Genomic DNA, 23,309 nt, shown 5'->3' with positions numbered 1-23,309 from the left:
AAAAAAAAGCCCATACAATGCATGGGCGGCCTGTGATTGGCTGAGCGCTCTCTCAGCCAGTCAGCAATTGGCTGAGAGAGCGCTCAGCCAATCACAGGCTGCCCATTCATTGTATAGGCTTTTTTTTTCTAGCTCTGACAGCTCCCGCCGGCTCCCCCTGCCCGGCTCTATGCCGCCTGTGTCCCCCGCAGTGTCCCCAGCCCCCCCTGCTCCCTCTACCGCCTCGCCGCACAGACGCTGTCCCTCGCAGCCGGGGAAGCTCAGGGGGAAGTCGGGGGCGACTTGTCCTAAGGACAAGTCGCCCTAGTGTATGGGGGCCTTAAGCGTCACTTGCAGATGAGCGATCAGGTCTGAATTCTGCTCTAATAGCGGAATTAAGCCCCGCCTGTATTCTGGTTACATGCAACAATTTGCGTAGCGAAAGGCTACAATTGAGCAAGTATCATATATCATTAGGCTCTGCCCCCACTGCTCAATGATGGAGATGTTCTCACTCTTCTGGGGGTGTGGCAGTGGCGTAACTAGAGCCCCGCTTAGTAAGTGAGGGCGCCGAGGGGGCTGCAGGGCTATCGTTACCCACTGCCTCCACTTAATGTCGCCGCCGGTACCTGCCTCTGTGCCGCATCAGTCTGCGGTCCCGGCCGGGTCTCTCTGCTCTGTATTACAGAGATGCTAGAAGAGGCCTGCGCCTCCTCTAGCATCCTTAAAAACGGTCTGCTGTACGGGGGCAGCCATTTTCTAAGTGTCAGTTTTTCATTAACAGGAGCCGGGAGAGCAGGGAGACCCAGCCGGGACCACAGACTGATGCGGCACAGCGGCAGGTACCGGCAGAGGTATAAACGGGGAGGGGGGGTGCGGAGGGGTAAGGTGATGGGTTGGGGGGAGGGGGTAAAGGGGGGGGGGGGCGCTGCCAAAATGGGGGGCGGGGGGAGCTTAAAAAATCGTTATGCCACTGGGGTGTGGGGGACTGCCCCAAAAATTTGGATCCTGGCTTTCAGTTCCTGGCCCCCGTGAGAGGCAGACCCCGGCTCCCATGAAAAGGAGCAAACTCCTAGATCCTGGGATATGCCGTCTAGGGTTGGGGCAATTCCCACTGATCTGTTGATCTGTGATACCAGTGTGACCTGTGCACAATGATCACTGTGTATCAATTATGTGATATTGGTGTGACCTGTGTATTATAGTTATAATAATTATAATAATAACAATAATAATTATGTTTATACAGTGCCCTTTCTCCAATAGTATTAAAGCCGCTTAATAGATAGAATAAATGTAATACAGTACAGGAACAATGAAGTACAGAAATGCTTTTCATAAACTACAGAGAGCACTAAAAGAATTTTGGAAATGCTTTAGTAAACAGGATAGTTTCAGTCTGTAGTTTAAGGATTCTAGAGTGGGGGCCTCTCAAACTCTGCAGGGAAGTGAGTTCCATAGAGTCAGAGTCCATGGCTAAAATCTCCTCTCTTAGATGACTTACAGGAGATTCTTGGTACTGTTAAAAGTCCTTTATCTACAGATCGCAGTATTTGGGTGGGACAGTATGGAATCAGAAGCTGCTTCAGGTACCTTGGGCTTTGGTCATGTAGGGCTATCTTGAAAATGATTCACGATCTTATAGGAGTGAATAGAGAACGGGAGTTATGTGGCTAGAACGGGGCTGGTTGGGTAACAGCCTGGCAGCTGTGTTTTGTAGGGGCTGTAATCGGCCATATTGCCAGCGATAAATGCCCGTGTGCATACCTCCCAACAGTCCCGATTGTCAGGGCCTCTCCCGATGTCCCACCCGCGGGCGGCAGTGTCCCGCGGTGTGGGGGGGGCTGTTGGGAGTCCCCCCTGTCAGCTGCTAAGCAGCGGGGAATAAACGCTGTGCGCATGCGCACAGCGTCTATTCCCGTAGCCAGGGGGCTGGGGGCATGGCTAGAGGCTCACAGAGCCTCTGGGTCATGCCCCCATAGCGGCAAAATGGGGGCGTGGCCTTGCGGAAGAGCCGTGAGTATAGGCCACGCCCCCAAAGTAGGCCACGCCCCCTAAAAATTTCAGCGCGCCTCTGGCGCGCAGGAGCATCGTCCCGGGTGCTGAGCTCCTAAAGTTGGGAGGTATGCGTGTGTACGGGGCTTAACAGGAGAAATCACTGACCAGGTAAGAACCAAACACACTTGAATGTTGTGACAGTAGCTTATATTTGCTGACTAGCGAGCAGGTAATCAATGACCAGGGGTTTGCGCATATTGAGTGAATTTGGCTCGTACAGATGAGTGAATTCGGCCCACACCGAGTGGACCTGAATCACACCTTAAATTGCAGTACTTTCACAGTCTTTAGTATTCTTATTGGGTATTGGTAATGGGGTCGACAGTAATAAGGTTGACAGTCAATAGGAAGACCACTATTAGTCAACAGGCAAGGTCAACACTTGAAAAGGTCGACATGGTCAATAGGTCTACATGGGTAATATGTCGACATATGGCTACAGTATCAGTTTTTGGTGTCTATGTCGACATATGGCTACAGTATCAGTGTACCGCGCCCCCTCACATGGCTTGCTTTGCTCGCCATGCTTCGGGCACAATGCCCCACAACGCTTGGCACCCTATTATAATCTAACTCTATGTCCACTTGGATAGTAAAGTAGGAAAAGACGAAGGGGGAGATTCTCTAAGCTAAAAATGCGGTAAAAACCCCGTTATCAGGGTTTTTACCGCATTTTGGGATGCTGTAAGCAACCCCCGCCGGGTTACCGGCCATTAAAATCCTACCGAAGGCGTTCGCTGCGGGGGTTGAATTCGGACCTGAACAATGAATTCAATTGGAGGGGTGCATTCAGGGCGCCCCCCCCCCCCCCCCCCCAATTGAATTCTCCTGTAACCATCAGATTTCCTACATCGATGGCAAAAAATCTATGAAAAACCATGGATGGTGGTTAACCATCGATTGTTGTTGGCTAGCCTGAATGAAGAACAAAAAGCTGGCTAAGGAACCATTTATTTGACTATTTCATACGCTCCGGCTCCGGTACTTGTGTATTATAGCGGCGCCCCCGATGTACATCGTACGATGAACGTATCGCATCGCATGGCATGTACCCGATGGCATGCGACGCGATTTTGACCCCCTATACGATGAAAAATCGTATAAGCACGTTTTGAGCACCCTAATGGGTGCTTACAATGTTAAATGCACCCCCACGCCACCCCCCCACTATAAACGTGAACCCGAAGCGTGGCGAGCGGCGGCGGTACGCGTCCTACAACCGTTTCATACCCCCACTATCCACGTCGGCGTGGAGTTGAGAATAGAATAGTGTGGCGAGCGCAGCGAGCCACCGACCCCGAAGCGTGGCGAGCGCAGCGCGCCCCGCGAGGGGACGCGGATACCTTCACAGGTAAACGCGTCCCTTCGCGGGCTTCACAGGTATCCGCGTCTCCTCGCCACGCTTCGGGCTCGGTGGCTCGCTGCGCTCGCCACATTATTCTATTCTCAACTCCACGCCGACGTGGATAGTGGGGGTATGAAAAGGTCGTAGAACGCGTACCGCCGCCGCTCGCCACGCTTCGGGTTCACGTTTATAGTGGGGGGGTGGCGTGGGGGTGCATTTAACATTGTTAGCACCCATTAGGGTGCTTAACATTGTATAAGCACCCATTAGGGTGCTTATATAATGTTTAATCGCATCGCATCGTATGGCATTGTATGCCATGTACAATGGCATACAATTTGAAAATTGTATGCCATCGTACACTATCGAACGATATTGCGTCGCATCGCATACCATCGTATGCGTTATGGTATGCGATGCGGTGGGCGCCGCAAAAATACACAAGTACCCCGGCTCCTGCTGGGCAGCGAAACCCCGCACGGCGGAAAGCCGTGCCACACACCGTAGTTAATAATGGACACAATTGTGTCCATTCACACGGGACGGCCACGGTCCGGCCGCCTGGTTGCAGCCGGATCCCACCACTGGAAGGGACGGCTGCCGGGCTGTGGCCATCCCCTCCATTGTAAACTGCTGTGTGCGGCACGGCTTCCTGGCCATGCGGGGTTTCGCCGCCCGGCAGGAGCCGGAGCGTGTGAAATAGCCCATTGAGTACTGGAAGAAAGAAATGAATATCCTACAAGACCTACATCATCAGGAATTAAATGTTTAGTGCTGTAAGGTCATGTTAACCAACAGCTGAGCTGCAAGAAAAGGCCAAGCAACACAATCAGCTGCCAAACATTCAGTGTCACTGATCTAAAGGCCCCCATACACTATGCGATTTTCGGCCGATTTCATCCGATGTCGGCACTTTGGGCTGATAAAACGGGTGAAATCGGCCAAAATAGCATGTGTTTGACATCTGATCTGATCTGATGCGCGGTCCCGTGCGCATCGGATCTGATCAGGTGGTCGGACCTGCCGAACATAAGATATATCGGCATCTGACCCATCACGGGCTTTTGCACCCATGATGTATCAGATCCGATATATCTTTATGTTTTGGACCGTGCTCCCACCCCCCGCAGTACGCGAACATTACCGGAAGCCGGAAGCCGCCGCAGAGTCCTGTAAGGCTATCAGTGAAATTACTGATCACCCAGCCTTACCGGCGCCGCTCCCTCCGCTGTGCACCTGTCACTCAGCCTTACCGGCGCCGCTCCCTCCACTGTGCACCTGTCACTCAGCCTTACCGGCGCCGCTCCCTCCGCTGTGCACCTGTCACTCAGCCTTACCGGCGCCGCTCCCTCCGCTGTGCACCTGTCACTCAGCCTTACCGGCGCCGCTCCCTCCGCTGTGCACCTGTCACTCAGCCTTACCGGCGCCGCTCCCTCCGCTGTGCACCTGTCACTGCCGCGTCCTCCGCTCCAGCCGCTCTATCGCTGATTTTTTTAATTGTACATTCAGCGTTTGGATGAATTGGATGGTGTGTGCACACGACTAGCAATTTTATTTATGCAATGGATTTTAGCTGTTCATGTAAGGTGACGCATGGATCGTACATATGAAAGGATAGTTGCACTCCGTATCATATGAAATGCGGCTTTCTGTTTGTTTATTTTTCATTTAACACATGTTCAGAGGCTAGCAGTTTTGCATGTGAGCAGCACTTTGGTTGTCTCACTCTGCTATATCGCTGATTTTTTTAGTCGTCAATTGGCACATCTGTCCAATAAATTTAATGGTGTGTGCATACAGCTAGCAGTTTTATTTGCAAAGGCTAGCGGTCAGTTCATATATGCAATGTCTTATATAGCGCAGTAGATTCTGTTGCAGCGTCTTATATAGCGTAGCAGATTCCGTTACAGTGTCTTATATAGCGCAGCAGATTCCGTTACAGGGTCTTATATAGCGCAGCAGATTCCGTTACAGTGTCTTATATAGTGCAGCAGATTCCGTTACAGTGTCTTATATAGCGCAGCAGATTCCGTTACAGTGTCTTATATAGCGCAGCAGATTCCGTTACAGGGTCTTATATAGCGCAGCAGATTCCGTTACAGTGTCTTATATAGCGCAGCAGATTCCGTTACAGTGTCTTATATAGCGCAGCAGATTCCGTTACAGTGTCTTATATAGTGCAGCGGATTCCATTACAGCATCTTATATAGCGCAGCATATTCCGTTATAGTGTCTTATATAGCGCAGCAGATTCCGTTACAGTGTCTTATATAGCGCAGCAGATTCCGTTACAGTGTCTTATATAGCGCAGCAGATTCCGTTACAGCGTCTTATATAGCGCAGTAGATTCCGTTGCAGCGTCTTATATAGCGTAGCAGATTCCGTTACAGTGTCTTATATAGCGCGGCAGATTCCCTTACAGTGTCTTTTATAGCGCGGCAGATTCCCTTACAGTGTCTTATATAGCGTGGCAGATTCCGTTACAGTTTCTTATATAGCGTAGCAGATTCCGTTACAGTGTCTTATATAGCGTGGCAGATTCCGTTACAGTTTCTTATATAGCGCAGCAGATTCCGTTGCACTTTACAATAGTAGACAGTGATAAAACAAACTGGGCAACAAACAAATAACAACAAACAACAGACACACTTGGAGGTTAAAGGGCCCTGCTGCAAGCTTACAATCTATAAGATAAATCACATGTGATTTATCTGACTCAAATTGGATGTAAAAAATGGCACATCAAGGGTGAGATTTAATAGGATGAGAGATTCAGAAAGTGAGAGATTTTGTGAGAAATCTCCAGTTTTTTTAAAGTGGCAATCATTTACATGGCAAAATCAGTTTGATTTTGCTGTGCAAATGATTGCAGCTTTAAAAAAAACTGGAGATTTCTCACAAAATCTCTCACTTTCTGAATCTCACATCCTATTAAATCTCACCCAAAGTGTCTAATTGTATGTAGGCCTCCTGCGAAGCTGCCAGGGAAGTTTAAGGGAAATCAGATGCAATTTACAGGTCAGATAAATCTTACTAGTGTATGGGGGCCTTAAGTTCCAATCAGTGTCAGTGAATCAGCAGCAGCAGCAACAACAACAACATGCAGCTGAGGAGTGACTGCAAGGCTGAGCCAGTCACACACAGCAGAGGGCAGGCCTAGTTCTGACGTTAGCCTCATGTGCCTTGAAGGTAGCAGCCAATGCCTGCAAATCACAGGCAGAATTTGATTGTGTGTCTCCTGTGTGGCAGTGCAAAGCTTCCCCACGTTACATGACCTGTGGATCTAATCCTGCACCAGTGACTGGGTGACATGGACTTCTTCAGCAAGTTAAGGTCCAGCATTAAGAGGAAAGATAAGGCCGCCTCCTCAGACCAGGTACTGTGCTTGTGCTGAACAGGATGTGAGTATTCCTGCATGATCCCACAATTACATACAGCAAGATAGGTTGGCACAAGTGGCAATCGTGAAGATGAGTCCTATATTATACAAACATACAGTAGGTAACACGTATCCTTGTGTTTAGGAAAAGGAATGTTTTCAATCTTTTGTATTATAGAATGTTTTTGCTTCATCATTATCCCATAACTATCCCTGTAATGCAGGCATGTCCAAACTGCGTCCCTCCAGCTGTTGTGAAACTACACATCCCAGCATGCCTTGCCACAGCTTTAGCATTCCCTAATAGCAAAACTGGGGCAAGGCATGATGGGACTTGTAGTTTCACAACAGCTGGAGGGCCATATTTTGGACATGCCTGCTGTAATGCATAACTGATCTGTGGTTGTTTCCCTTTAACCCCTTGAGTGGTGGGTTTTGCTGGGGCAGGACAAACCTACCAGGGGCAGGACCTGCCCCAGCAAAACCCACCAATGAAAGCTGGAAGCCCCCCCCCCCCCCCCCCCTACTCCGGTGTTAGTACGCCGGAGCTTCCCTGCTGCCGCTCTCACCCCTGCCTAAGCCGCCTGTCACATTCAGCACTGCAGTGACGTCGGCGGCAGACTGGGGGATGTTCGCGGCGGCTCGGGAGGACCCGGGTGCCTGAGTGCTCCCGAGTCCCCCCGAGCCACGCCGACCATACCCGAGCCTGCCACCGACGTCACTGTAAAATGAGTGACGGGCCGGCTGGCGGGTGGGTCAGTGCAGGGTAGCTCCGGCGCACCGATCGCCGGAGCAAAGGTGACGGGGGGGCTCCAGAGGTGCTGCGCCAGTGGTGCACACCTGGACACCACTGGCGCACACCTATTCTATATTAGTGGTATGCCCGGAAATTTTCTGAGACAGCCCGCTGCGGCAGCACAGATGAGCCCGGGCATACCACTCAAATGGTTAATGTTCCTAGAAGAATCCACCTAGCATCAGTTCGGGGCTAAAGGTGCCCATACACGGTGCGATGATCGCACCCATTATGGGCTGTATCTCATCGGGATTTGCATGCGATGCGAGGGCAGTACAAAAAGTAAGTGCAGCACATACTTTTTGTACTGTGCAAAGAGATGCCCGGGGGGGGGGGGGGGGGTGTTAATTCAGGGTGAGCTGTGACAGCGAGCAGGTGGCCCTCCTCGCTGTCGCAGCTCACCCGCAGCATTGAATATACCCCATTATGTTGACAGGGCTTAGGTCAACAAATGAAATAAGTCTACGTTGCTAAGTTCAACAGGGTCAGAAGGTTGACACAAGCATTAGGTCGACATGTTTTTCACTTTTTTTTTTGAGTCAACATGTGCCGATATTTCATATCCTACCATCCTCTAGGGCGAATATAATAGTGTGCTGAGTGCAGTGAGGCACCGTGCCCGAAGCATGGCGAGCATAGCGGTACACTGATACAGCCGTGTCCATGGCGACTTGCATCGAAATTCAGGACAACATTTTTGTAAAAACTCACGTCAACCTTTTGACTGTTGACCTAACCCTTGTGTCGTCCTTCCAACTCTGTCGACCTAATGTATGTCGACCTTCATAGTGACCCATACCAATCATTGTATGTGCTTTGGTCTAGATTGCATCGCACCGCACTGCACACAAATCGCATGCGGTGCAAATCGATCGGGATTTAGTTTAACAAGTATGTGCAGCGGATACGTTTTGAACTGTGCGATGGGATGTGCGCAAAAGCATCGCACCGCATCGCATCGACAAAACGCATCGTGTATGGGCACCTTAAGCAAAGAGAAGAATTGTAATTATTTCTACAGAATATTGTAAAATGTATACACCAAGGGTTCCCAAACGTGGTCCTCAGGACACCTCAACAGTCATTGCTTTAGCCCCATACGCACTATGTGACCCTGGCAACAATATCATCTGCTGGTGGCTGATTTGAGTGAACACACTAAACCAGGCATGTCCAACGTTGGCCCTCCAGATGTTGTGAAACTACACATCCCAGCATGCTTTGCCACAGTTTTGCTATTAGAGAATGCTAAAACTATTGCAAAGCATGCTGGGATGTATAGTTTCAAAACATCTGGAGGGCCAACGTTGGACATGCCTGCACTAAACGATATTGATAAATGACATCATTCAGCGACGTCACCGGGACTGCTGGGTCTTTTGGGTTTATAGCTGAATTGATCTGCATGTTCACCAGACCTCCGTTAACGATTCGCCGGAACAAAAACCTGGTAATGTATAGCCGCAAATGACAATTGACTATTTACTCCCAAACAATTGAAAACAGACAAATATGGACATTCTGATAAAATGGTGAAATACATTTCAGTGATCGCAAATATGCGCTTTGGTGCGTATTGTACTCAGAATTAAGTGCTGGAGACACGCGCTGCTAATCAGGCTAGCCGGGGAGATGGAGAGCCCAGCAGCCAGGGCCTAAAACCCAGGGACCAGAAGATCTTGGAGGCCGGCGCCGGGGAGCAGTAGATCTCGGTGGCCGGGGAGCAATGGAGCGGACAGCGGGGACACTGCAGCCTAGTCAGGGAGCAGAAGACATGCCCCCCCCCCCCCCCAAACCTCATCACCTCTCTATCGCCCTCTGTCACCTCACTTCTCTCTTTTTCTCACCCAACCTAATGCTGTGTACACACGGTCCGATTTCCTTTCCGATGTTGACGATATAGTCATATTTTTGCATCTGTTGCTCAAAAGAGCCCCTAGAACAACCAGGCTTTTAAGATGTCTTTATAATTTGTTATAAAAGTTTTGAAACCGTTTTTTTAATTCAAAATTAAAAATGCAAATTCTAACAGAAGCAACAGGGAAATGTCTGATTCAGACAGAAAGGGATAAATTTACTAAATTAAGAGGTGCTATTGCCCATATCAACCAATCAGGTTTTGTCTATTATGTCCCTAATACATCCTAGAAAATGATAGACAGAATCTGATTGGTTGCCATTGACAACATTACCTCTTTTCATTTGTAGAACCTTTAGTAAATTTTTCCTTAAATACAGGTGAAACCAGACCTACATCATACATGTCATCGATGGTAACATACTAGACTATGTGACGTGTGATTATTGATGGTCACCCATTTTCTTTGTTGTGGGTGGCAGGGCTACAAAGGGGGGCTGCAGCACAATAAAAAATTCAAATAGGGGAGCCACACCCACTGGCATTCCAAACTGACTCACTGGCAGTGGGTGTGGCTTCCCTATTTGAATTTTGAACTGTGCTGCAGCCCATCCTCTGGAGCCACCACTGCTGGGTGGCATGGTTGGCATAGTGGTAAGCATTACTTCAGCACAACTCTGAGTTCAATTCCCAGTCATGGCGTATGGGTGTGGGGTTTGTCTGTTCTCCCCTTAGGATAAATTACTGCTAACCCTTGTTTGTCAATGTAATATGGATTATAGACTGTAAGCTCCTCTGTGCCAGGGCCTGACATGAAATATGCCATGTTAAGCGCTGTTAATACAATAAATACTAATACTGTAGTTTGTAGTGTTTTTTTTTTTTATTTTTCCCCCTTTTTAGCTGTGTACAGCAATACCAGTTCTGCAAAGCAAAAGGGCATCTGTTCCATTATCTTTCATATGTACTGATGACGCTTACTATGGGCACAGGGAGTTTTAATTAAGTTTGCTATCCACTTAGCGCCAAATCAGATATCATTTCATCCCTGTCTGTTGTAAATATTGATGTGAGCAAAGCATTTCTGTTTCCCTGTAATAGTAATAGTAGCAGGAGCAGTCATCCGAAGCAGCCCGCATCCCCAGACCCCCCCACAGTGACAAAATCAGCAGTCCAGGCCATGCCCCTATCGAGGCCATACCCATATCCTACCAGGCCCTGCCCCTATCCCACGAAGCCATATCCCCATTCCCCATGATATATGCCCATATAGGGTTTCCTTTAAGGTAGGGACACGGCCCCTCTCCGTATACAGTTCTATGCAAAAATCCACAGGAAAACTGCATTATTATACAGAACCTCCCAACTTTTGTTCTTTCTAAATTGAGACCTGCTACACAGAAGGTCCAAAAAGGGGGTGGAACTACGATACAAGAGGGCATGGTTTAGGGAATGGGTCTTCAAACGGTGGCCCTCCAGATGTTGTGGAACTATGGAACATGTCGTTTCACAACATCTGGAGGGCCACAGTTTGAAGACCCATGATTTAGGGCATTGGAGTATGGCTTAGTGCCGCAACCCCGTTTTCGTCACTGGGCAGCCCTCACACAGCTTCCTCCCTGCACTGGAGATGCAGTGATCTCCGGCTCCTCCGCACCCTTGGACGCTGTAATCGGGACAGTTGGGAGGTATGCCTTTATGACTGAGGGTTTTTACCATGTGCAATTTTCTTATGGGCTTCTTTTGTGCACGTTCTCTTTTGTTTACCGTTTGTGATGAGCCTTTCTTTATGGCGGTGTGGGATTTATTTCATGTGGGTTTTTTCTGCTTCCTGTTTGCCTGGTGTGCAGCTGCAGAACACATTTCATATACACACTTTCTACCTAGCCTAAAAATGTTGTGCATGAAACAAAGTTTGTGTACATTGAACCATCAGAAAGCAAAGGTGTCACTATATCAGTCAGCACTTACATTTTTTTTGCATAATGTTGGTTAAGGGATACTCCGCCTGAACTCTTTGATTATGTGCAATCAGTCGGAACTTGTTTCCTAGCACGGCGCCCATCGCATACCGTATTTAGTGGTATGCGATGCGATATTCCCGTTAAACTAACAGTGCTTGTACAATGAAATATCGCATGCGAGCAAATGGCATGCGATGCAATTTTTTATTGTACAAGCACCCTTATGGGTGCTTACAATGTTAAATGCACCCCCATTGTCAACGACACCCCCCACTATCAACGCCAACCCGAAGCGTGGCGAGCGCAGCGGTACGCGTCCTCTGACCTTTTCATACCCCCACTATCCATGTCGGCGTGGAGTTGATTTTAGATAGTGTGGTGAGCGCAGCGAGCCACCGAGCCCAAAGCGTGGCGAGCAGACACGGAATACGAGCCCGAAGCGTGTTGAGCGGACGCGGAATACATGTAAAGTAATCAGTGTCCCCTCGCAGGGCTCGCCGGGCTCGGTGGCTCGCTGCGCTCTCCACACTATCTAAAGTCAACTACACGCCGACGTGGATAGTGGGGGTATGAAAAGGTTGGAGGACGCGTACCGCCACCCCTCGCGGGCGCGCTGCGCTCGCCACGCTTTGGGTTGGCGTTGATAGTGGGGGTGGCGTTGACAATGGGGGTGCATTTAACATTGTAAGCACCCATTAGGGTGCTTGTACAATAAAAAATCGCATCGCATGCCGCTATATTGCATGTGATGCGATTGCATAAGATGCAGTACGATCAAAATCGTGGGCGCCATGCTAGGAAACAAGTACCAATCAGTCTTCAATGATTCTTCTTTTTATCATTCTTCTATTGATGAGAAAATCATGCACATATATTGTTGGGCCTTGCACTTGGTCTTTGAATTCAGGCATTGAACATGTGTTTATAAAACCTGGTAAAAGTACTTCTAGTTTCCTACCCTCCTGCATTCTACAGGAGACTCCCTCAAATAGTCTTCTAGTTGCCAACCCTTCTGCATTCTGCAGGAGACTCCCTCAAATAGGCGCAATCTCCCTCTCTTCCTGCAGAGTCTAGAAATCTCCCTGATTTCTCCTAACCCACCTTATGCAGCTGTTACCTTTAAAAAAAAAAAAGAAAGAAAGAAATCGGTAATCTATACAATCAGATGGGATTTGCACTTGGAATTTATTGCATAGGCATCACCTTTTATTATCGCTTATTTATTTATTTATTAACAGTTTCTTATATAGCGCAGCATATTCCGTTGCGCTTTACATAGGGGACAGTGATACAACAAAACAGGGTATTTACAGACAGTCAAAATGTAGGAGGGCCCTGCTCGCAAGCTTACAATCTATAGGATGTTGTGCTGAGGGAAAATAAACTAAATATCACAGCAAATAATTGCAAACAAATAATCCAATATTTCACACAGCAATGTTATTATCAATACTTGCCCCATTTCCCAAAGTATATAGTTACTAATGTTATCTAGAAATATCTTGCAACAAGCGTTTAAGCACATATACGCCTATATATGGAACTACATTAGGCAGAAAAGGAAAGAATGTCACTGTGTGGTGCACATTAGAGGACGTTTATTAAAATGTAACTTTTATTAGAACACTTTATTAAAACATTGTCGCGAAATATAAAACACACAAATACATATAAGACACGGACAATGAAATAAAAAGGATATTATATCCTCACACCATGGGGCCCCGAGACTTGTCTCCCTTTTTTGTGTTTAAATAAATTGTTCTATAGTGGTGCGTTAGTAACTGGACACTTACATTTCATTTATGTAATGTTTGACAACAATAAATAGATCTCTTCTTCCATTCAATTTTAGGCGGCAATAATTGTCACAAATGCCCAATTTATGGGTTTATAATAATTATCTGTGGAAAATCAGCCGAAATGGTATAATACCTACAGATGTAGCGGGTCTCATCCTGCCGTGGGCTGGCGAAACTATCGCCAGCTCCCACCAGGAGGCGCGCGCACGAGACGCTCATGCGCCCTGTGGCAACGGAGCTCCCCCGCCGCCGCTGATGGTCCCACTCGCTGCCCCGAGCCCCCCCAACCCTGCCAGTCTCCCTGAAGCAGAGCTCGCCAGAGGGGAGGTTCTGGCGGGCGCCAGGACTGAATGAGAGGGGCTCCAACAGTATTGGAATACAATGTGTAGAGGGAGTGATGTTATGAACATCATTCCTGAGTCAAACATTCTCCAATCGAGGTAGATGTATGTGTGTCCCCAAGGCAAATATTACACCCCTAAAAATAGCCTACAATGCAGTACGCGGTCAGGCCATATGTGTGCCCATGACTGCAGCGTGTGGTAGGCGGCTGTGAGAGACTGCTCTGTCCCCCCGCAGGCTGAGAGCTGATATCACTCGTCAGCCGGCTGGGAGGGCAGTGATGAAGAGCAGCCGCGACTAGCCTGTTTAGGGGTGAGCCGGGGTATGCTAGAACACCGCCGGAGATCAATCAGCCTGCGAGTCAGAGAGGCGCGCTGTCAGACGTCACACACCACGTCTCTGGCTATAGCCATATGTAGAGATAAAGTGGAGTTGTCTATAGAAATCGGACAACCAGACCTGTTCTACGATGAGTCACATCTTGACACGTTCCGGGCTGTTATGTGCCAGCCGGTATCCGGACGTTCCCAAATTGCCCATGTATAAGATTAAGATCTGTCCTCATTGGGTGAAATACACCTGAGAACCCAAAAAGATTAATGTTCCCAACATATTATGATGATCATCCAAGGATTTTGCGATGTTTATGGTCATTTTTTCCTTTTAAAAAAGAAAGGTTCCATATTTTCTATGCTTAGTTCTAAGACTCACAGAGAGAATATTATACCTATTTTTAATTCTAATAAATTTAAAATACTTATATCCTGTCTGGTATTCTACCCAATGATGAGATATAGTTATTTCTTGTCTTCAGCAGGAACCTGAGAACAAATTTTCCATAAGCGACCACATTGACTTTGATGCGGTAAGTATTACCTAGCTTCTGATTTCATACTCATAGATTCATGAACATTCTGCTCATCTCTCATTATAAATATTATGGCAAAGGAAAACGTGCCAATCCTGCACTGGTAAAAGTGTATAGTTGAAGGTGAAAATGTGGGTACTTGTGTATTATCACGGCGCCCGTCGCATGCCACTAATTAAGGTATGCGATGGACCCGATTCAAGGCTTTTCCCGTGAAGAGTGTACAATTTTAATATCGGGTTGCATGGCATGCCATTATAATGGCATGCCATGCGACGCGACGCGATTTCAATGTTAAATGCCCAGGCTGACCCTATTTTTTTTTTCAATTTTTTTTATTGTATCCCCACCCTGATGGGTAATAAGTATGTTAAATGCCCCCCTATTGTTAACGCCAACCCAAAGCGTGGCGAGCGGCGGCGGTACGCGTCTTCCGACCTTTTCATACCCCCACTATCCACGTCGGCGTGGAGTTGATCTTATATAGTACAGCGAGCCACCGAGCCCTAAGCGTGGCGAGCAGACGCGTAATACTTGTGAAGTAATGTGCGCCCCCTCACGGGGCTCGCCACGCTTCGGGCTCGCTGCGCTCCCACACTATATAAGATCTACTCCAAAGCGATTATTTTGGTTGTTCAATGGCATGCGATGGAAAGGGGGCGCCGTGATAATACACAAGTACCAAAATGTGAGAGACCAACTATTTTAACAGCCTGTCAAAATTACGGAGCCAAATAACAGTAATGTTATGTCCCCATCTTGGCTGCTGGCACACAACACTTGAATTCCCGTGTAGAGGTGAGGAGCAGCGTTAAACTTTTATTATATAGCCGTAGCGCATACAGGAAGTGTTTCTGAGTACACAGAACTGTAGTAAAAGTGTAAATGTTGAAGGTGAAAATGTGAGAGACCAACTATTTTATTTAATTATTATTTAATAACTAATTAACAACCGGCACAATATTACTAAGCCCCACCCCTCACAGCAAATTGCTGCAATTTGTGGGTCAATGGGGATGTACATGAATTTATTCTATTAAACATGCATTTTGCTTTGAGGGGGTGGTGCTTATTAATGGGTGTGGTATAGGGTACCGACAGTCAGGATCCCGACAGTCATTAGCCCAACTTCGGGATCCCGAGTGCCCGGACTAAGACAGAATGGTGAGCGCAACAAAGCCCCTTGCGGGCAACAGTCTGTCGGAGTTTTAACAGTCGAGATCCCGACTGTCTGGACCGCGTCCGGTACCCCTTATTAATATCGTGCCTTCTCTGACGAATCTACAACATGCTGCTGCTGCTGTAGATAAGACAGTGTGTGAGTTTGTGTGCGCAGAGTATATATTTATATGTATGTCTGTGTAATGTATTGTCACACATACTTTGTATATATATATATATATATATATATATATATATATATATATATATATATATATACATACATACAGAGGCGCTGGAACGTTTTTAGGTTGGGGGGGGGGCAAAATATAATCTCATTTTGGCGCCCCCTAAATTGCTGTATGTTACCCCCGGGCACTATACACTCCGGCAGCGGCATATATGCATGGGCATTATACACAGGGCAGCGGCATATATGCGTGGGCATTCTACACAAGGCAGCGGCATTTACGTATGGGCATTATACACATGGCAGCGGCATATACACGTGGGCATTATACACCGGGCAGCGGCATATACATGTGGCCAGAGACACCAGGATTTACATTAATCCAGGGGTTGTCATTTACTCGTAAAAAGTGGAAAAAGTGGCAGTGTCACCCCAAACAGATTTATGTGATTATGTCTGATTATGATAATCAGACATAATTACATAAACCTGTTTGGGTGTGAATCCAGGGGTAAATGACAACCCCTGGATGTGTCAGTCACTGGGGAAGGGAGGGTGAGAGAAGCAGCATTGGCGGGCGCACATCTTCCCTGCCACCCGCCCGGCTATATTACTAATTAATCAGCTGCCCACCCGCCCGCCAGGCTATATAACTGATTTATTATCAGCCGCCCGCCCGCCCCTATATTACTTATGTATTATCCAGTGGTTCAGCTAGGTGCCATGGTGCCCGGAGCAAGGGCATGTTTTGCGCCCCCCCCCAATTTGTCGTAGACGGGGCATGGCTTAACATTATACCACACACCCAGGGGCAAACGCAGGATTTCTAAAGAGGGGTTTCTCTATGTATAACCCTGACTCATATAAAAATACATACACATTTAATGAAATCTCCCCTTCAACTACTCACACACAACACCCCTCTCAACCCACTCACTGTCCACCCTACAGCACTTTCCCACCCCATTCAAATAACCCCCCCCCCCAAAAAAAAAGCACTCTCCCTGGCCCTCCAATATTCACCCACAGCATACACAAAAGTACCTTTTCCCTAATGTAGCTCCTGGAGGACTTCTTGCTCAGCCTCCGAGTCCCAGCAGCGACACACAGCAGGCAGCCTGTCAATGAGGGGAGCCTAGGGTGGCTGCTCGGACAGACAGGCCGGGCAGACAGGCTCCTCTGTGCCCATCTCCTTCCTGCCTCCAGCAGCCAGCTGCGAACAGTGTGGCCAGGGAGATGAACGTGCGGGGGGCTGAATAAAGGGCTGAGCGGGGGAGGTGATCGGCTGGGCAGCTAAACTCATGAGTCTGCCGTTGCCTGGGACGGCTGTCCCCTGTAACCCTCTCCCGTGCCGCTGGTATTATCATCCGCCCGCCCTCCTTTATTACATACCAGGCGCCGGGGATGGCTGCTGCTGCTGCCGCCGGGGAGATGTGTAGAAGACGCGCCCGCCAATCACAGTGTATGTGGAGGGGATGCGCCGGCAGTGATTGGCTGGCGCGTCTTATGCACATCTCCCCGGCGGCAGCAGCAGCAGCCATCCCCGGCGCCTGGTATGAAATATAGGCGGCCGGGCGGATGATACTTCTTTAATATAGGCGGGCGGGCCGGACATACTGGCGCCTCAGTAATTTTGGGGGGGGGGGATGGTGCCCCCTCGCCCCCCCCGTTCCGGCGCCACTGTGTATATATATATATATATGTATATATATATATATATATATATATATATATATATATATATATATATATATATTGTTAATGGTGATTAAAATATAACCAGAGTGACGATAAGTGAAAAGCGTTGGTTACGTAATAAGTCCGCAACCAACGTACCCTTTATACCTAACTGCGTGCGAACAAAACGTAGCGCAGCGCAGCGTACAGTCTATTGTATGTTATACACCAAGAACCGATACCTTAATAAGAGATCCTTTCGCAGGACTTTGTCTCCAATTGTGCGAATATACCTTAAAGGACAGAGTCCGCAATGTAAGGACAGAGTCCTTAATGTACCTTATCGCTATTATGCGAATAACTAGACACGACCACTGAATAGAAGTAAGGAGGTTAGAACTCCGTAAAAAGATTGTATTAAAGTCCCTAATGGACAAAAGGGGGTTACAGAAATAAGAATAAACAGGTATAACAAGTGATACAATACAATAACAATGAATACTAAACAAACTCTGCTAAGGGGAAAGAATACAAATACAAAACACAATCAGCCAACAATAACTACAAGGATAAATACCGTGATAAATGCAACCGTTACCCGTCTCACTCTAGTATGCGAAGCGCAGTCCGGTCAGAGCTCACTATCGTTCAGGAATGAGCGATAGTCCGGTAGGAAGGTCCAGGGAAGGTAATTGTGCCGAAGTGACCGAGCCTGCTCCGGGTCGCCTATCTTATAGGGTCAGAAGGGGGAGGTCAAAGGCCATTCTCATTGGTCAGAGATCATATGTCCGGTCCACTGTGATTGGAGGTTAGACGCTGTACCTGGTCTGACCAGGTGCAGGGGAGTAAACTTTAAGAGTCCTTTGTTTGGTGGTTTCGGCGTCAGCAAGGATAAGAACCGGTTTGAGCTAGTTTCCTTTGTTAACTACTTACAACAGAAACTGTCTCTGGAATATGGATTATGTCCATATCTCTCGGGCAATGTACATTGCGATATATTCGCAATGACCGGAATACTTCGCATAATGAGCTGAACGGAACGGTACTAAACACGATACAGATAGATGTATGCAGGGCTAACTAAGCTATGTGTGGCGTTCTAAACCTTTAACTATATTTTACTTAGGGTCAGTATGTATTTATGAATTTATGTGTGATAGTATGGCTACTCTTCTGGTCCACTTTGCCACGCATACTCGGGTATGGAAACTTTATTTGCGCAACTCTGCGAACCAAAATGGCGGCCATACTATCCTAAAATGGCGTGTGTGTAACTCGACTTCCATAGTCCACCCTTTAACAGTAATTATAAAACTGTTACAATATAAAACATTTCACACGACAATACAGAAATTCATAATCCTAACAGAGAAATTGGGATACATGAATTAAACATATAAGGGGAGTAAGCCATCTGCTCTCGGCCGATCCAGGATCATGGATAAACGATGGGCCGCATTTATCGAACAACCTACTCAGGGTCACGAAGGATAATGTACAATTTTGGGATAAAAATAAAAACAGGGGTGGTTACAACATATACACGTTCACAAATATGGTTTCCTTAAAGGGAGGTGGTTTCGATTTTAGGGTCATATACCAAACCCTGGTCTTCCTCTGTATCTCTCGTTCTTACACTCATGATTTCGGTACGTTTTTTCTTTCCCCGGGTCACCACCTTTATACATTTGAACAATAGCACAAAGACTATGATGGCACCACCGATACAGAGAAGGAGTTTTCCTATGCTAGCTATGATCCCTTGCGCCCATTCTCCTAAACCAGAGAACCAGTGCATTGGATTCAACCAGGAGGTCCATTCACTAACTTTGTTACCTATTTCTGCCAGGCTGATATTATGTTCCCTTCTAAATTCCCATTTAAGCTGAAGAATCTCATCCATCCGATGATCGATGATTTCTTCTGGGTCTTCAGTATTGTTGGTGATATATGTACAACACTTCACCCCAAACTGTGTAGAAAGGGTGACACAATATCCTCCTGTCATAGCTGTCAGATAGTTCAACACCATCCGATGTTGGACCAGCTCTCTTTTGTATGCTTGCAACTCTTTCCCAGTGTATCTAAAGGTGTCATCATAAATCTCAGTGATGTTATCTACCAAGCTGGCTAATGCTTGTATATATTTAAAATTTATGACTCCTCTGGCGGTATGGGTGATATCTAAAGCAATGAGGAGTTGGATACCGAACGACTCGTGTATCATTTCGGAAGCTAGGGGTTCTTTCCTGATGGTTAAATCCCTTTTATGGATTTGGTCATAATGGGTATGAGTGTAAGGAGGAGAAATACCTCTGTGTATGTTCATCATCTCATCATGTGTGAGGGTCATCACTTCCGGTAACACTCTGCCTAGATAACAAATACCAACATAGTTCATGGAGAGCCATTTGTACGCCCTCCTACCACAAATATAATAAACATCGTCAGGGAGAAAATAGGGGACAGAGTATTTCATGATCTTGTCACACATTATCCATAAGAACATCCCCGTCCCCTGTTCCCTGACTTGTTCCTCACAGATTTCTGGCTGTAGGGTTACATTACAGTAGCCGGCTGATACTCTGCCGGCCATCATTTTACTTCTCTTCACCGTGTAGACATATTTATAGTGTCTCCCACTGGTTCGGATTTTTAACAGCAATTCTTTATCAATAGGCTCTCCATCTGGACGCTGGGAGTAAGTTATTGTCTGGTTATGCCATGTCACTTCCCAAGTACCAATCGCTCTGGAACTTGAGAAGTTCATACATACCAGGGATTTATCCACTTGGTATGGGTGTAATCTAAGACTAGGGGACCTGGTATACAGGTATCTCTTATCCAATGGCCTCCCCTTATTTAATACGCTTATCTCTGAAATATTAAGCGGGTATGGGACTAGGCCTACACTACTCCTTTTATGTAGCACTTGTGAACACACCCAGCATTCTGTTTGGTTTAAAACCTTACCCACTAGTGAGTGGTAATCACTCAAGGGATGTCGGCCGGTAGTTGCCTTACTTGTCGACTGACATCGCTGGATGCATTCTTCTTCCATTTTAGGTTGACAATATCTACAGACACAGTACTCACCAGACAATAACTCATCACATAGCCCTTGAACTACGTTTCCCTCATACCTTTTACCTTCTCCTGTCATGGGCAAAGTGTCAAGCTGGTTTAGGGATTCTACCTCACCCATATCTGGGTCCATTATTACACTGTCAGAACTCCGCTCCGATCGCTCTAGGATGTGGCAGCCACCGAGTATCTTTGGGTGAATAAAAGAACACAGAAAGAAAACAAAGACATATATGCATAACTGTGAACCTTTTGCTTGGAGTCCTTCCATCATCTCTACCAGGGGACTTTTATTTTTCTCTGCTCTTAGACCTTTGTTCGCTCAGGTTGCTCGACCTTGGCTGCTTCTCAGTGTTCCCGAAACAATGCTTCTAGCGACACTTCTTCTCTCTCGCTCTCTGCACACTGGGACTCTGGGTTACTGGCTTTCTTGCAGTGGGACGAATGTATCCAAGTCTCTCTCTCTGCGACTTTAATTGATGTAGTGCTGGTCAACAAAACTTGGTACGGTCCTTCCCAACGGTCTATCAAACAACCTGAGCGTAAAAAATTTCGGATCATAACAAAGTCTCCTGGTTTAAGATTATGACAATTCTCTGTAGGCATATCAGGGTTCAGTAATTTCAGCTGCTTTTGTTGCTCCCTTAGCTGTTTGTTTAGCTTTAGGAGATACTGTACAGTTAGCTCATTGTTACATTTGAGATCATCCTGTGGGTCTATCATGATGTGTGGCTGCCGACCAAACAATATCTCGAAGGGGGACAAGTTGAGCGGAGTCCTGGGAGTGGTCCTAATGCTATACAGCACAATAGGCAGTGCCTCTGGCCATAACAACCCTGTTTCAGCCATAACTTTACCCAATTTGTTCTTAATAGTACCATTCATTCTCTCAACTTTGGCGCTCGCCTGGGGACGATATGGAGTATGAAGTTTACTATTAATCCCCAGGAGTTTACACATGATTTGGAAGACCTCTCCTGTGAAATGAGTGCCTCTGTCACTCTCAATGACCTTTGGGATACCATACCTACAGACAAACTCCTGACATATTTTCTTTGCTGTAAAGGTAGCAGTGTTGGAGGCAGCGGGGAAAGCCTCCACCCAGCTAGAAAACATGTCAACACAAACTAATACATATTTCAAATTCCTACAGGGTGGTAACTGTATGAAGTCGATTTGTATTACCTGGAAAGGGCCTTCTGTAGGAGGGATGTGGGATGGCTCTGTTGGGATGGCTTTTCCAACGTTCTTCCTCAAACAGGTGAGGCATGACATTGCCACTCTACCTGCTTGAGAAGCGAACCCTGGTGCACACCAGTAGGCCTTTACCAGCTTGCACATACCTTCCTTCCCAAGATGTGTCAGCCCATGGGCCGCCTCGGCTAGACTAGGAAGGTATGCTCTGGGGGCCACTGGTTTCCCGTGTCCATCTCTCCAAAGTCCGGTAGACTCTTGGCCACATCCCTTCGACTTCCATACTGCTCTTTCCTGTGGGGAACACAAATTCTGCATGTCTATCAGTTTGGATGTGGATACTATGTTCAGTGTACAAAGGTTGGTAGGATGGGTGAAAATATTTACAGGGCATGCGGCCCTTTTCGCTGCCTCATCAGCGCGGCTGTTACCAAGTGACACCGGGTCCTTCTCTGATGTGTGAGCTTTGCACTTGATAACAGCCACTCTGTCTGGAAGCTGAATAGCTCCCAGAAGTCTCCTAATATATGTCGCATGCGCCACTGGTGTGCCAGCCGCCGTCATGAAATTTCGGAGGCGCCATAGGGCTCCAAAATCATGGACTACTCCGAAAGCATATCTGGAGTCGGTATATATGTTGACTGATTTTCCTTGGGCCAGTTCACATGCTCTGGTTAGTGCCACCAGTTCCGCTACTTGTGCTGAGTGAGGTGGTCCCAAGGGTTCAGCTTCCACAATACCTTCTCCATCTACTACTGCGTAACCTGTGCACAGCTCTCCCGTGTCCGTCTGTCTATGACAGCTACCATCTGTGAATAAGGTTATGTCTACCTCACTTAATGGGCTGTCGCTTATGTCAGGACGTGCTGTGAAGGTCTGATTCAGGTAGGACATGCAATCATGTTTGTCCTCACTCTCACTAAACTCTGCTTTACCATATTCAGCAACATTCCCATCACCCTCCACCCTTTGTGCCTTGGAAGGCACATGAGGAAGGAATGTGGCTGGGTTTAGTGTGTTGCATCTTTTGATGGTAATATTTACTGGGGCCATCAGCGCCAGTTCCCACTTAGTGAACCGTGCTGAGGACACATGACGTGTTTGGGCAGAATTTAGGAGGGCAGAGACAGCATGGGGAGCATGAACAGTTAAATCGTGTCCCAACACTACGTCCTCACTCTTACTTACTAGTTGTGCTATTGCAGCCACACTTCGTAAGCAAGTTGGGAGTGAGCGTGCTACTGTGTCCAGCTGGCCACTGTAGTACGCTATTGGTCGGTTGGCATCACCATGTTTTTGTACAAGCACTCCTGCCGCACACCCACCTGATTCAGTTCCGTACAATTCGAAGGGTTTCCCATAATCTGGCATTCCCAGTGCTGGGGCCTTTGTTAGGCTCACCTTTAGTTCCTCGAAAGCCAGTTCAGATTCCTCAGTATGAGAGACCCGATCTGGCTTAGTTGAGGAAACCATCTCTTGTAGTGGTAATGCCAGAATAGAGAAACCTGGGATCCAGTTGCGACAGTATCCACACATGCCTAGGAACGTACGGATCTGATGCTGGGTCTGTGGCAGTACCATATTCTGAATCGCTTGGATTCTGTCGTCGGTG

General features: G+C 47.3%; 1 protein-coding gene across 4 annotated transcripts in view; it reads left to right on the top strand.

Annotated features, from left to right (window-relative positions):
* Positions 1-4,535: 4,535 nt before the first annotated feature.
* Positions 4,536-23,309, top strand: part of LOC146042838 (2,7-anhydro-N-acetylneuraminate hydratase-like) — a 155,089-nt gene continuing 136,315 nt past the window's right edge. The window contains exons 1-3 of one of the 4 annotated variants that reach the window (XM_083163095.1): positions 4,536-4,554; positions 6,632-6,758; positions 14,338-14,388. In XM_083163095.1, the coding sequence (XP_083019221.1) occupies positions 6,693-6,758; positions 14,338-14,388 (117 nt within the window). In that variant the 5' untranslated portion in view covers positions 4,536-4,554; positions 6,632-6,692. Of the gene's footprint in view, positions 4,555-4,582; positions 4,911-6,310; positions 6,759-14,337; positions 14,389-23,309 lie in introns of those variants that run through there. The other 3 variants (XM_083163094.1, XM_083163093.1, XM_083163096.1) reach the window with 3 other exon arrangements.

This window comes from Crinia signifera, chromosome 19, assembly GCF_055691185.1.
Source record: "Crinia signifera chromosome 19, ASM5569118v1, whole genome shotgun sequence".
NCBI lineage: Eukaryota > Metazoa > Chordata > Amphibia > Anura > Myobatrachidae > Crinia > Crinia signifera.
The sequence above is the reverse complement of the archived record's forward strand: the minus strand, read 5'-3'. Positions and strand labels throughout refer to the sequence as shown.